The 15,070-nt window shown below is 43.8% G+C and overlaps 1 protein-coding gene across 3 annotated transcripts in view; it reads right to left on the bottom strand.

The window, feature by feature from the left end:
- Positions 1 to 489: 489 nt before the first annotated feature.
- Positions 490 to 15,070, bottom strand: part of PUS1 (pseudouridine synthase 1) — a 58,466-nt gene continuing 43,885 nt past the window's right edge. For all 3 annotated transcript variants that reach the window (XM_085633405.1, XM_085633407.1, XM_085633406.1), the window contains exons 5-6: positions 2,992 to 3,683; positions 490 to 1,066 (exon numbers count right to left, since the gene is read on the bottom strand). In XM_085633405.1, the coding sequence (XP_085489531.1) occupies positions 1,019 to 1,066; positions 2,992 to 3,683 (740 nt within the window). In that variant the 3' untranslated portion in view covers positions 490 to 1,018. The remainder of the gene's footprint in view (positions 1,067 to 2,991; positions 3,684 to 15,070) is intronic.

Below are 15,070 nucleotides of genomic sequence, written 5' to 3'. Positions count from 1 at the left end.
AACATAAAGGGGTTAGGAGTGTATGGCGGTAGAAAAAAAAAAGAAAAAGGTGGTAGATGGAATTAAGTCTACACAACTTTAGTATTTGACAACCCTGGCATTCTTCAGCGTTAGCTTCTGGGAAAAACTCAGGCAACGACAATTATTTTACAAATTAAGTACTGGATGATCAGGTCAGAGAATATTTACAGAAGTAAAAGCCAGGCTGCCTTTCTTTAGTAAGTAAAAAAAATAATGAAAACAAATTAAAAAAACAAAATGACTATACCAGGATCAGACAGTGACAAATACATTTTCAAATTCCTTTTCCCAATGACTGGACAGAGAAAGGAGGTTCAAACTGATTTTGGACTCTAAGATGGTAAAAATTTAAGATTTCATATATTCAACTTGGTTGTTATTTGTTGGTTAAGTTTTATCTGCACATCCTACCATTTTGTTAACTCTTAAGAAGGCTTCTTGCACAAATGAAACACTCACAAAATTAAGTCGAAATAAAAAGCATACCTTTATGAAAACATTTATGATACCCAGGTAGAATCTCCTTGGATTAAAAAGGCAATGATGATGTCCATAGTCCACATGTGCCATATTAGTGTGAGATATACAAGATTTAATGTAAAACAAAACCTACTCTTGTTTGTTTTTTATTAAACTAAGGACTTTCTGTGCTCTCACACTGTACATTTCTGAGTAGGCTACGCTTTCACCAAGTCGGGCAACGCTGGGCCAATTACTACATGAGATGGTCAACCTATGGTGCAGATATGGTTAATAAATATTGATTTCAATAAATGATTTTAAGGGTTGGATGCCTGTTACGAATACCAGTTATAAAATGATAGTGGGGGATGTGCAAGACCCGAGCTTCTGTGGACAGATGGACCAGGAGTGGATTTTGGTCCCTTCTCGATCAAGTTGGTAAAAAAAACAGTCAGCAGCTTCGCCAAACTCCCCAAATAATTGAGGACAGTTCAGACAGGGTGGGCAGTACGGTAGGCAACCGTTGCAGCCATGATCAGTCCGACTCACCCCCGTCATCACTGCCATCAGGCTCGTTATTCTTCTGCAAGGAAAGAGAATGTAGTTAACTTCCTAGCGGTACACAGGGGACATTGTAGAGACAGCTTTCAACCCAAACTTTCTTCTAAGGTTTAAGAGATCAATATCTATGGAGGCAAACATGAGCACCATCCCACTGACAGCATGTGCTATATTACAGATAGTCAAGGATGCTTGTGTTAGAAGCAGTGGATTCATCAACTGCCAAACAAATCCTCACACAAGAATCTGTGCACATACCTCACCCTTACGTTTTGACAACAAAACAAATGATGCAAGGATTGCCACTGCTGAGCCTTGTGAGCTCCGATATATACCCATCCCTTTGATCAATGGCTCTAGATCTCCAGTTGTGATTCTCTCTTCTGGGCAGAGTTGCCTCTGCTTCCCGCGAAGAAGAGGAAGTGAAAGAGACAAACAGATGGAAGGGCAGAGTACAAAGACAAGAAACAGTTTGGGTGAGGAATATACCCTAGAGTGATCAAAGACTTGGAAAAAGTAGCGAGTGAAAGAAGAAGATTGAGAAAAATGTAGAAGGGGGACATGTAAAGGAAGGAACATGAGTAAGGAAGGGAGGTGCGAAGATGGAGGAAAAGTATGAGGGAGAGCATCAAAGAGAGACAGCAGTAGGAGTCAGGATGAACGAGGGAGTAGAGGAGCAAAATAAAGATTAGGACAGGAGAGAAAACAACAGAGAAAGGGAGATTGATGAAGAGAGGAAAAAGGAGGCTGGTGCTAACAGATGGGCAGCTGAGAAAGGTGAAGTATTAAAAACTCAGATGTGTTGGAAAAGAGATATATTGAGAAAGGGAGAAAGAAGCGAGGGGGACATGATGAACAGAAGAGAAAAATGCAAAGAAAACAAAGGAACCAGGAAGCACCAAAAGGGAGAGACATGATGCACATAGGAAGAAGGAGGGCAACGGATTGAAGTTTTGTGAAAGACACACAGACAAATATTTAAGTCGAGGCAGGTGGGGGGGGGGGGAAACACAAAGAGCATAAGTGACTAAAAGTCAGAATTTAAATAAAATGTGTGGTTCTTCTTGAAGGCCCCTTATAGGACTCAAACTCACTTAAGGGAATTTCTCTTTTATAGCCCTTAATGACCCCTCAAGGATATGTGGGAAGACCGTCCATTTACAGTCCTTAGGGCATCAGAGCAGGAGATCTTAATGTGGGCATGTAAGAGAACATTTTCAATCCTGAAACAGCCCACAAGGGCATTCCCTAGGGCACGCACACCCTTGTAGGAAAGCGTAGAGCCTATGTGGAGGATGAACACTAGTACATGGGTCAAAAGCGCCAGCCACGTTACTCTCCATTCAGGTTACCTACTTTCACCCCCAATGGCTTACTGGAAGCATCCCTAACCAGACTGCATCCTCTCAAGCACCCTCACATTCAGCCTGCGAGGAATGGGTTGAGCAAATGTTATATGCAGTGATAGAGAAAAGTGGAGAATGTACAGAGAGGCGCAAGGGAGGGGCAGGGCAGATGTTCAAAGAGGAATGGCAGAGCAAGTACTGGAAACAGTAGAGAATTAAAGGGACGAGAGTAGGAAAAAGATTGTCAAGGGCTGGAAGGGGTGACAAAAAAAGGAATTGAAAGGTGAGCAAAAAAGTGGGAGTGAGACGAATGATGGGTAATGCAAGTAAAGAACAAATATTAAAAGGTTGGGACAGCATTCTAAAAAGTGAAGTGGATGCAGAATAAAAGGCAGCTAATACATAGCATGAAAATTAAATATAAAGTTTGGTTGTGATGTAACAAATGAGGAGACAAAACTATAATTATGTACACAATAGAAGTCCCAGTTTACCACCTTCCACGCTCTCCCAAAGCAAAATGTGTTTAGCACTTTGAATCAGTGGACGGCCATTGCTGGACTGCAAACAAAATGGCATTTGAGGAAGTGTCATTCCATACCTTGGTATCACTGGATTGGACCCCAGAAGCAGTGGCATTGAAGTCGTGGATGGGGAGGGTGCCCAGCCAGCTGGCCATGGACTTCTCCTCACGTTCAGTCTGTATGATGGTGGGGTAAATATAGTCCTCTTTAAAATCTGCAATCTTGGCCTCCTCCACGACCCACTCCAGGGCCTCATGCATCCCATCATTCCCAAAGCGCTGGTTGTACTTCTCAAAGTGCACTTGCTCCAAGACCAAGCCCAGACCGGGAGCTTTGGGAATATCCACCTTTTCCTGCCCCCAGCTGCGCTCCAGGATATCCTCAGAGGCGTATCCTTTCACAACGGCCACCACCAGTCCGATCATCTTGCGAATTTGGTGCATCATGAAGCTCTGCCCCTTCACCTTGATGACCACAAACTCCCAGCCCTCTCGGACAAAAGGCTCCTCACAGTACATGACCATGATGTAGCGCTTGGCACTGGGGTCAAGGGCCCCTTTCTGCGACGTGAAATTATGGAAATTGTGTGTCCCTTTGTAAGAGGCTAGAAGCTGATTAACTTTCTTAAGAGTCTCTGGGTTCATGCGATAGGACTCATCCTGCACATCCTGGTCCTTGTGGGCAAAGGCAAAGGTGGGCATCATGTACATGTAGGTCCGCGCGTCACATTTGTTCTTGGAGTTGAACCCACCAGTCACACGTTTTAGTCCTGGAAAGAGAAGAGAGACTTCTGTTTGAGTTGTGTCACGTTATGCCATATGGCAGTACTTGGTGTTTCCATTCAGTCGTAAGAAGCAATACATATGCAAATACAGTTTGTGAAGTACATACTTCTTCAAACAAGATGCTTAATGTATTTTTAAATTAATGGAAATAAATGATAATCCTGGTTTGTAGATTTAGGAAAAAAAGATATATCATGTTACATGTTCGTCTTTATTACATTTAATGCTTCTTTTAAGCCAAAAGGAGAAAAAAATCCTCAGTGGACACGATAAACCAAGAAACTCAAAATCAATGGATTCTAGTCACGCACATCGACAAAATCAACTCACACTGAAAATGAGGGGTAGGAGGATTAAGTCCCTCTTCGACCTCCTTCAACAACTATGAAACCACAACATAGAAGAAGGACTGTGTACATGAAATGCTATAAACCAAAAGAGTGGGGGAATCACACAGGAATGTTAAAACTGCCCTCACACACAGTAAACTGTGTCATGCTTCATCATAGGGCTGCTAACACACCTCCGTGAAGGCCAACGCTGGAGGTGGAGCGATAGGGAGGGGGAAGACAATACAACAAATAAATGAAAATGTGGGATCACAAGTGAAAATAGGTTTACCGCATTTCATGTACACAGTCCCTCTTCTATGTTGTGGTTTCACATCGGCAAAATCATCAAATAATTGTCGGTAGATCATAGTACAATTAAATCTAGTAATGGTACTGTAGGGAATACACCTGATAAACTATGACGGAAAGAGACCTATGCCTTGAAGTGGGATTTAGAAGAGTCCCACAAAGGTAGCCAATCAAATAATGGAACATAAATAAGGCTAATCTGATGTACGAGTTTGGAGAGATGTAAAACGCAAATCTGAAAACGTATTGACCCTTAAAGCACCCTTTGTATGAATGGCAGCACGACGGTGACTTGGTTGTGCTTTTCCCAATAAACAGTCACTAGCTGTCAGCAGAGCATGAGCAGTATAGTTTTGTAGCACTGGGACCAAGCAAGATCAGTTTTAGGAAAGTTCTGACTGTGCTTCCCCCTCTTGCGAATGTCCGGGTTCCAAAACATATACCTGAATGCAAATGTGACTGCTTTAATTCCCTAGGTTTTCCCCACCTCTCAGGTACAAGGCGGTAGACACTGTGGCATAGATTTTCAGGGAAAGGGAGGCCCTTCACCCACTCTCTTGGGGAAGGCTGGCTCCACATCCACTTTCTTGGGGAAGGCCGGCTCCACACCTACACTCTTTGCATCACAGTTATAAGTCCAGTTCACACTAAGCCTGCTGCTCTTTTCCAAGACAGCACTTTACCTCCCCTTAAGCAGTTTATTCAAATCTCTTTTTCAGCAAGGTGCCAACTAAAATCCAGTCCCTACTGGTTACTGGATGTGTCTTTCAAGATGCATTTAGTCCATTATTTTCATGTAAAGGTCCGCTTTGCTGGTCCTTTACAACTGCTTTCAGAACAAGGGTGCTAAAGAAAGCAGGATTCAAATCCTCCGTCCTTCCACATGCAGACAGGTGCTGCGACAGTGTAAGAAACTGGCTCTATATATACCACACTAAAATGAGGTATAGTGTGTATAGTGTCCCCAGAGGTAGGCAGAGGTTTAAGTTAGATAGAACCTTACTCTCTAATAGTGGTAGCTTGATCGAGCAGTAAGGCAGTATCAGAGGACAGTGTTGAGCATTTGATGTACACCAGTCAGCAAATGAATTCACACACTCAAGAACTGAACTCTAGGCCAATTGTTTTTGTATAAAAATATACTGTTTATTTTTAGAACCAAGCAAGCCTGGTACAGGTAAGCATGAAATACTTTTCAGTAATAAGTTACTGGATATAGAACAGTTTGAAAATGCAATAGAAATTGTACTTTGTTTGATTTACAGGTGAGCAGTAGTATGCAACACTTAGCAAATACAGTAAATTGGAATGAATAGGCTTTTTCAGTAAATTGCAGGTAAGTTACTTTTTACGTTACTTTTCTAACTCAGTGCTGCATACCTAGATTCAGCACTGGGACATTTCCTAGAAACAAGTAAGTAATTACGTTTTGGTTATTCGCATGATTTTTAAAGAATATTTGTAGTTTTCAAAACTACACACTTAAAAACTTTTTGGAGCAGAAGTGTCAATGTTATCCCATGAAAGGAAAACAGGTTAATGGTTCACAGGTAATTAAACGACTGTGGGAGATAAGGTTCTGGGGTTAGACTCAGGGGTCTCCTAGGGTCAGTGATGCACTGTTGTTACATTCTCAGCGCCACTAGGGCGGCAGGGTGCAGAGTCCCGATGTTATCCAGTGGGGGATAGGGGGCCTCCGGTTGGTGGCTGCTGGCAAGCAGGGCACTGGGTTGTGGGAGCAAAGCTCCTAGGGTGACGGTCAGGACAAATGGGGAAACAAAGTAGCACCAAAGGTGCACCCTCAGCGGCACTGTGGCAGCTGGGTGCAGAGTGCTGTTTTGACGACGGCGCCCTGTTTGCTATGGAGAACCTCCGGTTTGCAAAAGCACTGCAGGCAGGGAGACGAAGGGCTTCTGGGTGCGACCACCACTTGGAGAGGTAAGTTGGGAAGTTAACGGTTGGCTAGGCACAGTCGGTTGGGGCACACAAGGCCTTGGGGCGTCTGGTACAGGGGTGCCTTTTGGGGTCGGATCTTCTTACCAGCTCCTGGTCACGGTTAGGGGGGCCTTCTGGATTTAGGCTGCAGGCATCGGCTGGAGGTTTGAGGCAGGTCAGGATCGCCGGGGTGACCTCCTCGTGGTGTTTTTCCACTCGAGCTCTGGCCGGGTTCAGCGGCTGCAGAGTGGGCAGGATTCACGGTCTCTGGCTGGCACCAGAAGCTGCAGTTTGAACAAGTCTGGTGTTCACGGGAGATTCAGTCTTTGAAGTGAAGGCAGGCAGGTCCTCCGGGGTTTTTGAGGTTGCTGGCTGCAGGACACACCAGGATTTCGCAGGAGCAGGTTTGAGGGGAGACAGGCCTGTAGGGCTGGGCCACGTCAGTGGGCGTCGTCCTCTAGTTAGCTCTGCACGGCTCTTTGTCCTTCTTATCTTCTTTCCTTGTCGTTTCTGGATCTGAGGAAGGAAGGTTCAGGGTGCCCCCTAAATACTAAATTTAGGGGCGTTACAGGTAGGTAAAGGGCAGGGATCAATGGGTCTCTTCCCTGGGGTGGGTACAACCCCTATTCTGCCCAGTGGGAGGGGGGCAGGAGCCTGTCCCTCGTTGGCTGGTTCCCCCCCATCCTCAAGACGGCTGGGACTCGAGGTTGTACTTCACCTTCCCTCCCCCACCTGAGGGGTGGAGTTGGCAGAGGTGGGCACACCTCTCTTCCTCCCTTGTTTTCCCGACGGTTCTCCCGCTCAAAGTGGGGGGTAGAACCAGTGGGGACCAGTTGCTGAAAGCAGCAAATGGTCTGGAGAGGCTCACAAAGGCGGCATGCCCTTGAAGCTTCCTCTTCGTGAACCCTGGCCATCCTGGGTGAGGAGGCTTGGCAGCTTGTCCCAGGATGTGCATTGTTTAAGGCCCCCGAGAGCAGCAGCTCTTGACCCAGGGGTCCAGAAACATGTCTGGTCGTGGCAGCCTAGGCAGCCACTCTGTCAGGTCACTAGAAGTTGGTCGAGTTTCAGGGGGCATCTCTAAGATGCCCTCTGTTGTGCATTTTACATTGAATCCCACACTGGCATCAGTGTGGGTTTAATGTGCTGAGAAGTCTGATACCAAACTTCCCAGTCTTCAGTGTATCCATCATGGTGCTGTGGAGTTCGTAATGACAAACTCCCAGCACCATATACTCAATGGCAGCACTGCACTTACAGTGGCCAGGAATGGACTTGGACACTGTAGGGGTACAGGGCTCATGCACCTGTACCCTCACCACTGGCATAGGGGACACAGCTAGAGGGGTGACTGATGTATGCCAGGGCAGTGGTTTGTGAGCATGGCACACAGGGATGTGTGCCATGTTGACTCTTGACTTTGTTCTGCACCAAGACACGCAGCCTGCAAAGGCAGTGTGCGAGTGTCAGGGTACAGGACCTCTAAGGGTGGCACAATAAGTGCTGCAGCCCTTAGAGGCCTTCTCTGGTCACAGTGCCCTGGGTACCTGTGGTACCACTTACCAGGGGCTGACCTGTGGCCAGAGATGCCAAGTGGGTTTAGGCGTCAATGCAGTTTTAGGGAAGGAACATAGGCCCTGGGTACCTGATTAGCAGGAGCCCAGAGCACACTCAGTCAAAGAACATCAGCAATTCAGCAAAAAGTGGGGCACTTCCTCACAGACCGCGGTTCTTCCTGTGTTCCCCACATTCTATCAGCGCTGAGATTTATAGAGGACAGGCATCCTAATCGATAGCAGTAATCCAGTAGTGGGTAGGGGTGCTCCACGAGCCCATCTAAATGACTTTCTCAAGTTGCCCACCCAAAGTGCTGCGGAAAGCTTTAGTCAAGATCACCCTTCAGTCTGCTTATCTTTTTGTCCACTCCCCGGGGTGGTCTATTCTAACCAGCTCCTGCCCCTTCTACTTCAAAAGGAGCCTCTTTCCAGTAATCAACTCATCTATTTTACTGCTCCTTGTAACGAGAGCCGGTGAGGCTGGAGAAGTCCCTACGTCAAAGGTCCTTTTTTTCCAATGGGCTGGATCTGTACAATGTGAGGAGGAAGTCAAAGGCCATCCAGTGTCTTTGGGTGATGGATGTCCATGGCACCCTCTTCCTCTTCTCTCCACAAGCGGGGAATCTTTCTAACCAACAGACAGCAGCTCAAACCCATGGAGGAGCGTGCTCGGAAAGCAGGACGAAGTCAGATTGCTAGAGAGTCCTGGGCTGCTTGAACTCGTCTGTTAAGACCCAGTTTAAGGAGCAAAAATAAACAAACAAATCAAATAAATTAGATTAGATTTTTACTAATTGGTCAAATGTCCCAAGAATTAAATCTGTATCTTCTTTCTATAACAAGATCCATACATTTTCTGTTTAAAGCTAATTCCATCTATGTCAATGAAAAGCGGCCATCAGCCAATGCGAGAAGGCATTTTATGTGCTGCTATTAATTAAAAGTTATTTCAACACAACCTGAATGTCCCACCTCTGAATATTATGCATTTAGGGATGAAAGCTGTAAGGCACACGCTACATTTAACTTATTTAATGTGCGAGCAAGGTTTACGTTTGTCAAAAAAAAGTTATGCAGCTGCTGATCAACCCTGCAGTCATGTTTTTAAAATAAAACATGTAGGGGTGTAAAGCCACCCACATCGTATACGGAGCCTTTGACATTTATGCCAAGTTGCACTTTTTGCACAGCGTGGCTGTGAATTTACCAAACATTCAACATACATATAGCACATGAACTCAGAGGTGCTTTGCACACGTGCACTCTGCTGACGTTTTACTCCAAGGCCAGAGTTGGCTACCAGCTTATCCTATCAACTGAAGGATCAGAATGACCACAAGGTTCAGAGTCTATAGGTCAAACACTAGAATCTATGGGAAATATAAGCCCTCTAACATCACCACCAGCAACGGGGCACAACCCGCAAGCAGACTCCACCTTTTTAATTTGCTCCTGGAACATCAGTGGTCTTCAACAGAAAATTATGAACTTTGACACCCACTACTTCATTTGTAAGCATGCAGTAATAGCTTTGCAAGAAACTTGGGCCTCTCAAGGCTGCCCTGTTATCGGCTATATTAACCTATGGAAACCAGCACAGAGGGATAGCCGGTATGGTCATTCAAAAGGTGGCTTGTCACTATACATATCAATTAATCTAAAAGGCCCAATAACACAACTAAAATTGGATGAAGACTGGTTGCTCGGGGCTAAAATCAACTTATGGCGTGAACAACGTTCACTCATTTTCCTAAACGTGTATATCAATCCAAACACCCGCACAAAGAAAGCACATCTGGTTCGATTAACGGAAATTATGAGTGACCTAGCCACGGAGTACCCTAACTCAGACTGCATTGTCACTGGGGATTTTAATACCAATCTATTCCAGGGGCAGCTAACAAACTGAGGGGCCCTTTCTATTTCCCTTGAATGAGGCAGAGCCACAAACCAAACCGGCAAATCAAGCCTACTGCAGTCTGGGACACATCTGTGTGACGCGTTTCTACAGCGCAGGTTACCTGGTCATTAATGGAAGGTCGGTGGGCGATACCCCCCCTAATTGGACTTGGACAAATGGGAAGAAACGATCCTATTTGGATTATTCCATTTGCAATTCAGCTTTGCTTCAATGTCTGGTCAGTTTTAGTATACACCCACGAACTGAAAGTGATCATCGGCCCCAGGTCATAGCTCTCGAAACAAAACCAGTGAAGCATAAATCTGCACTCTTAACCAGCAGGGGAATATACTCCGAAAACCTAAAGTGCCTGAGATGGAGCGAAGACATTAGCCCAAAGATCTTACATGTAAGCATGGAGATTATAAGAAGTGGAATGGATCAGGATGTCTCCCAGATAGCGACATGGTCTATGCTCTGCTCACATTTGATTGACCTTTTCTCAAAAAATCAGCCCTTCCCAAGGAGATCCCTTCAACGCCAGTTTGCACTCTCACAACACTCGAAGGCACTTAAGAAAGCCAGAAACAATGCCTTGCGACTACTGGCAAAAATGCCAGGGAACAGCGAATGCTTAAAACAGTATCAGGCAGCCCAAAAATCATTCAGGCTGGCGATCACTAAGGACAAACGGATACATGATAATCAATTCTGGTGTAAATTAGTGTGCGAGAGTAAGAGCCGAAACTCACGAAAATTCTGGGCCCTAATCAATCAGTTCAATTCGAGCCCATTGAGCTTTGGATCTTCCAACATTCAAGAATCTGATTGGGTTGCCTTTCTTACCGATCATCTTAGCTCCCCAGAATGTCTAGGTGCTATAGGAGGCAGCCCCGCAAGAGTGAAAGCAACAGACTATAATAAGCAGGGCATCTTGATAGAGCACTTAGACACCGACAATGAGGATCTTCAGATGTCACAAGAAAGGGTTGCTACTGCTGTGTCAAGAGCAAGATTAGATGGAGCCCTGGGCCCAAACGGCCTGCCACAGAACTTGTTTAATTCTGATGTGGCACTCTGGTCAGTTCCATTGACAAATCTTTTTAACTTTGCTCTGAGAACTGCAACAATCCCAGATTCATGGCGGGGTGCAATAATCCAACCCATTTATAAATCAGGTTCCCGTGCCTCTCCCAATAATTATAGACTTATCGCATTGCTGGATATTGAGGCGAAGCATTACGCAGGTCTCCTGTTGGAGGAGCTGAGGCTATGGGCAAAGGACCATAAACTGATACCAATTAATCAAACAGGTTTTATTGCTAACTCTGGGACATCGACCAATTTACTAGCACTGTCAACCATCGTCGACAAAGCACTCTCCACATCTAGAACTGTGTTTTGCTGTTTTGTCGACTTTAAAGCAGCGTTTGACAGGGTTCCGAGGGCTGCTTTATGGGCAAAGCTGAGGAAATGGGGGATCCCCGATAAACTATTGGAGGCAATTATACAACTTCACTCCAGAACTTGGGTCAGGGTTAGGCTGGGGTCCGGCACGCATCTCTCCCGGAAAATCTTGACGTCAAGAGGCGTGAAGCAGGGAAGTGTGCTGGCCCCCATGCTCTTTAATCTGTTTATAGCGGATCTGTCATCTACATTGGACGGAATTAACAGCCACCCCCCAAAGGTAGGAGGCTCGGCCTTAAGTAATCTTTTATACGCCGATGACCTAGTCCTCTTTAGCCTCACCAGGGTCGGCCTTCAAAGACTCCTTGACAAATTGTACATCTATACAACCATGAACCAACTAGAGGTAAATCTAAAGAAAACTCAAGTCGTCCCATTTGGTCGGAAACTGCTTACTACAGGAGGATGGTCTTACAATAACATAAGCCTTTCTGTAGGACACTCGTATAAGTACCTAGGTGTCCATTTGGACTCTAGGGCTAATCTTATTAAACACCGTAATGAGATTGCAGTTAAAGCTATGACCCTTGCGGTTTCATTAGCAAAGCTCTCGAAAAACATCTCTGGCCCAACTCTTTTACCACTCTTAGAAGTTCTGAGAGCAAAAATTGGCCCCACTCTATCATACGGTATAGAGATATTTAGGGGCAAGCTGAACACTGCCCTAAATCAACATACAACTAAAATCTACAAAAAGGTACTCCACTTGCCAAACTCTGCATCCCCCGCCCAGGTAAGATTAGAACTGGGGATACTGAATTATGAGGTTTCTAACATGGGCACATATTTAAATCTCTGTCATAAATTGAAGCAAGCGGACCCAGGCACATTAGAATCCTTAGTTTGGCTGGAAATCACCCAAAAAACCCCCGGAGGTACGTTTGGTCGTCTTTTTAAAGACTATATCCACCAAATGTCGGTGAGTGAGCTATGGGCCCTCAACCCTAGTCGGGCAGCATTTAAATCTGGAATCAAAAAATGTGTGAGATTGAGTTCTCTAATAAGGGATAAAGCACTTTTTACCAAACGCAGTCATGCTTGGGCCCTTGTAAATTCATATAGACGTGTAGCCCCTGCAACTTACTTGTCCTGTACATACTCATTATATTTAAAACGCAGTTTTATGGCAATTAGAATGGGTGACTGGCATTTCCTGCAAGATCTGCCCCCCTGGCGACGCGCGACAGAAAATACAATCTGCAGAGGGTGTGGCAAGACAGCTGAAACTCTGTTACATGTGGCTTGTCTCTGCCCAGCTTTCAACCTCCAACGTAGGTGTAAACTCAAAGCTGAGTGGAACAGGCTGGGCGTTCGGACTTGTAGGCAAGCCATCATCGCGACCCTGAATCCCGAAAATACAGCCCTAAATCTGGGTTTAACTAATTTAATTCAGCGTGCATACCGTACTCTATGCAAAAAAAGAGTCTAGCTAACAAAAAAAATGTAGGGATGATGTATAGGAATGATTATTATGCTTTGTACTTGGATATGCCAATACACTAAACTCTATTTTTTAGGATACTGCTCAGTTTTTAATACGCATGCTGTATTTTTATAACTAGTGCATCAAAAATGTCTGAACAGTTTTTTTAAACGTTTGTTATTAAGTCTTGAATTATTGATCAAAGATGTGGAAAATTTCTACTTCAAACATGGTAATTGAGCTGCTGCTCGTTTTCTCCTTTTCTCTTTGTATTTTAAAATAGCTGTTTTCTTTTTTTCTTTTAATATTGATTTTGTAATCTCTTTTAAAGATATCTGTGTTATATCGAAATAAAGATTATATATACGTGCACTGCCCTGCGGTCCAAAAATAATAGGTGTACAAATCATAAAATCAGGGATAGGAAGTAAAATAATTGGATTACTCCTGCTGGTAGCATATCTTATTCCCACCGTTTAGAAACACAAGTGCTTTATGAAGTGCCATATAAGAAACAAGCTAAAAAAATAATCCAAAGAGTTGTAATTTTTCTCTTCTGCAACATTTTTTTCCAATTCTCATGCCAACACCTTTTTATACACAATGATGCATTTTCTGTAAACTTTTAACAAACAATACAGCAATGCTTTAAATTTGAATTGTTTGTATACATTTTGTGGTAATATCTATTTTCTTACAGCTCTATTAAAGCATGTTCTACATGGATTAGAATGTACACTACTGAGTTAGTGTACACAGCATGTTAAATGTATGCACAGCATGTGACTGTAACCAACAACTACATAGTGCACACATGTGAATAGAGTAGTCTTGTGTTGCTGAGAGCTGCCTGAGATTTAAAATTAAATTGTTGCAGCCAGGATTTACTTCAGACCACATTCTAAGGTTTTGTGCAGGATGTGTTTTGTGTTTCAGTCCATCTACAACTTTGAGTGGGTCACTTGAGTGAACTGAATGAAGGATTAACATAGGTTTTAAGCGGCCATCCTCAAAGGCTGGGTAGCCAAGCATAATTTATTCAGCTCGGAGTCATCTGCGAATGAACATCCTGTGGCAGGGGGCTCAACTATCTCTTTTATGATTATCTTGGGTTGGTGAAATGCTCATTCTCTGATCCTTCAACTATATGTGATTTAGCTGGCTAAATAGCACGCCCAACCTGTTTTAGAAAAGTGGGGAATATGCAGTGGTCGAAGTGCGGGTAAAAAAGTAGGGGAACTGTGGGCAGAGATCAGGGGGCAGGAACAACCCGAGGATTGAGTCAGTGGGCGGAGTCAGAGGTGTGGCCAGAATGAGAAAATCATTCACATTTTTAGTGTTTGGCATTTTACTACCCAACTACAGCTTATTACGCTATTTAATTCAGCCAATGGATACATGTTTATTTAAGGTTTAATATGAGTTATTGACATTAAAATACATTCACAGAGTGGGATTTGTTTCCAATCACAGAATGTCCAAAATACGCTTAAATGTGGAAGCACAAGCCATTTGTCTCCAAGCCATGGAGTTTGTCATCAGCACTTCTCCCTTTTTCCACAAAAGCAGTTCAAACATGAATGGCAAAATATCCCAGTTTGCAAATGTTTTCTATACAATTATGGCTCTGCCATATTTGCCACATAATGCATCACCTGCTGCATAATTTAACGATTTTAACTAATAAATTGTTTGTAGCTCAAACGGATCAAAAGTTATAAACAAACGTGACTTGTGTTTCTGCGAAGTGGACAGCCCTTTGCAAAAATTGACTGATCACACTTCTCACTGCTGCATTTGTATGATGCACTGCTACTAATAAAGCAAAATATTTGCAGACAGCATATGTAAAAATAATAAAGTATCAGAAAATATAGAGCATTATGCTGCAGCTTTTTTGCTGCATAATTTAGTCAACACTGAAGAATAATTTTGTCCTCCATTGCTACATAATTCCAACCTGTAATTGGTTTTCTGCCAGAAAGGGGTTCTTCAAATGCAGTTCTTGCAGGGCTTACCGATTTGGAATGAATACTGTTAAATATAAATATAATACACCATTTAAACCCAGACCAGTTGAACTACAGGGACTCTACACTTGTAGAATAGATCTATCTGGTCATGTATTAGAATGCACTTGTGGACTTTGGTATGTGGGAAGTACCAAGCTACAAGTGCATGTCAGGATTTTACAACACGTGAGGGCCAAATGGTCACTGATCCTTCATATTCGGTGGCGCGCCGCTCTGAACAAGTGCATAATCACAACTTAATTGTTTGAAGTATTTTGTCATCGACACAATCCCGGTCCTATGAAGAGGGGGTAACCGTAAAAAAATGATTACGATCGGTAGAATCCTGCTATATTTTAGAACTTGATTCCAAAACTCCGAAAGGCCTTAACGCCAACAAAGATCTACATAATTTTTATAATCAATTAAGTTCCCACTCC

This window comes from Triturus cristatus, chromosome 11, assembly GCF_964204655.1.
Source record: "Triturus cristatus chromosome 11, aTriCri1.1, whole genome shotgun sequence".
Classification (NCBI taxonomy): Eukaryota; Metazoa; Chordata; class Amphibia; order Caudata; family Salamandridae; genus Triturus; species Triturus cristatus.
The sequence above is the reverse complement of the archived record's forward strand: the minus strand, read 5'-3'. Positions and strand labels throughout refer to the sequence as shown.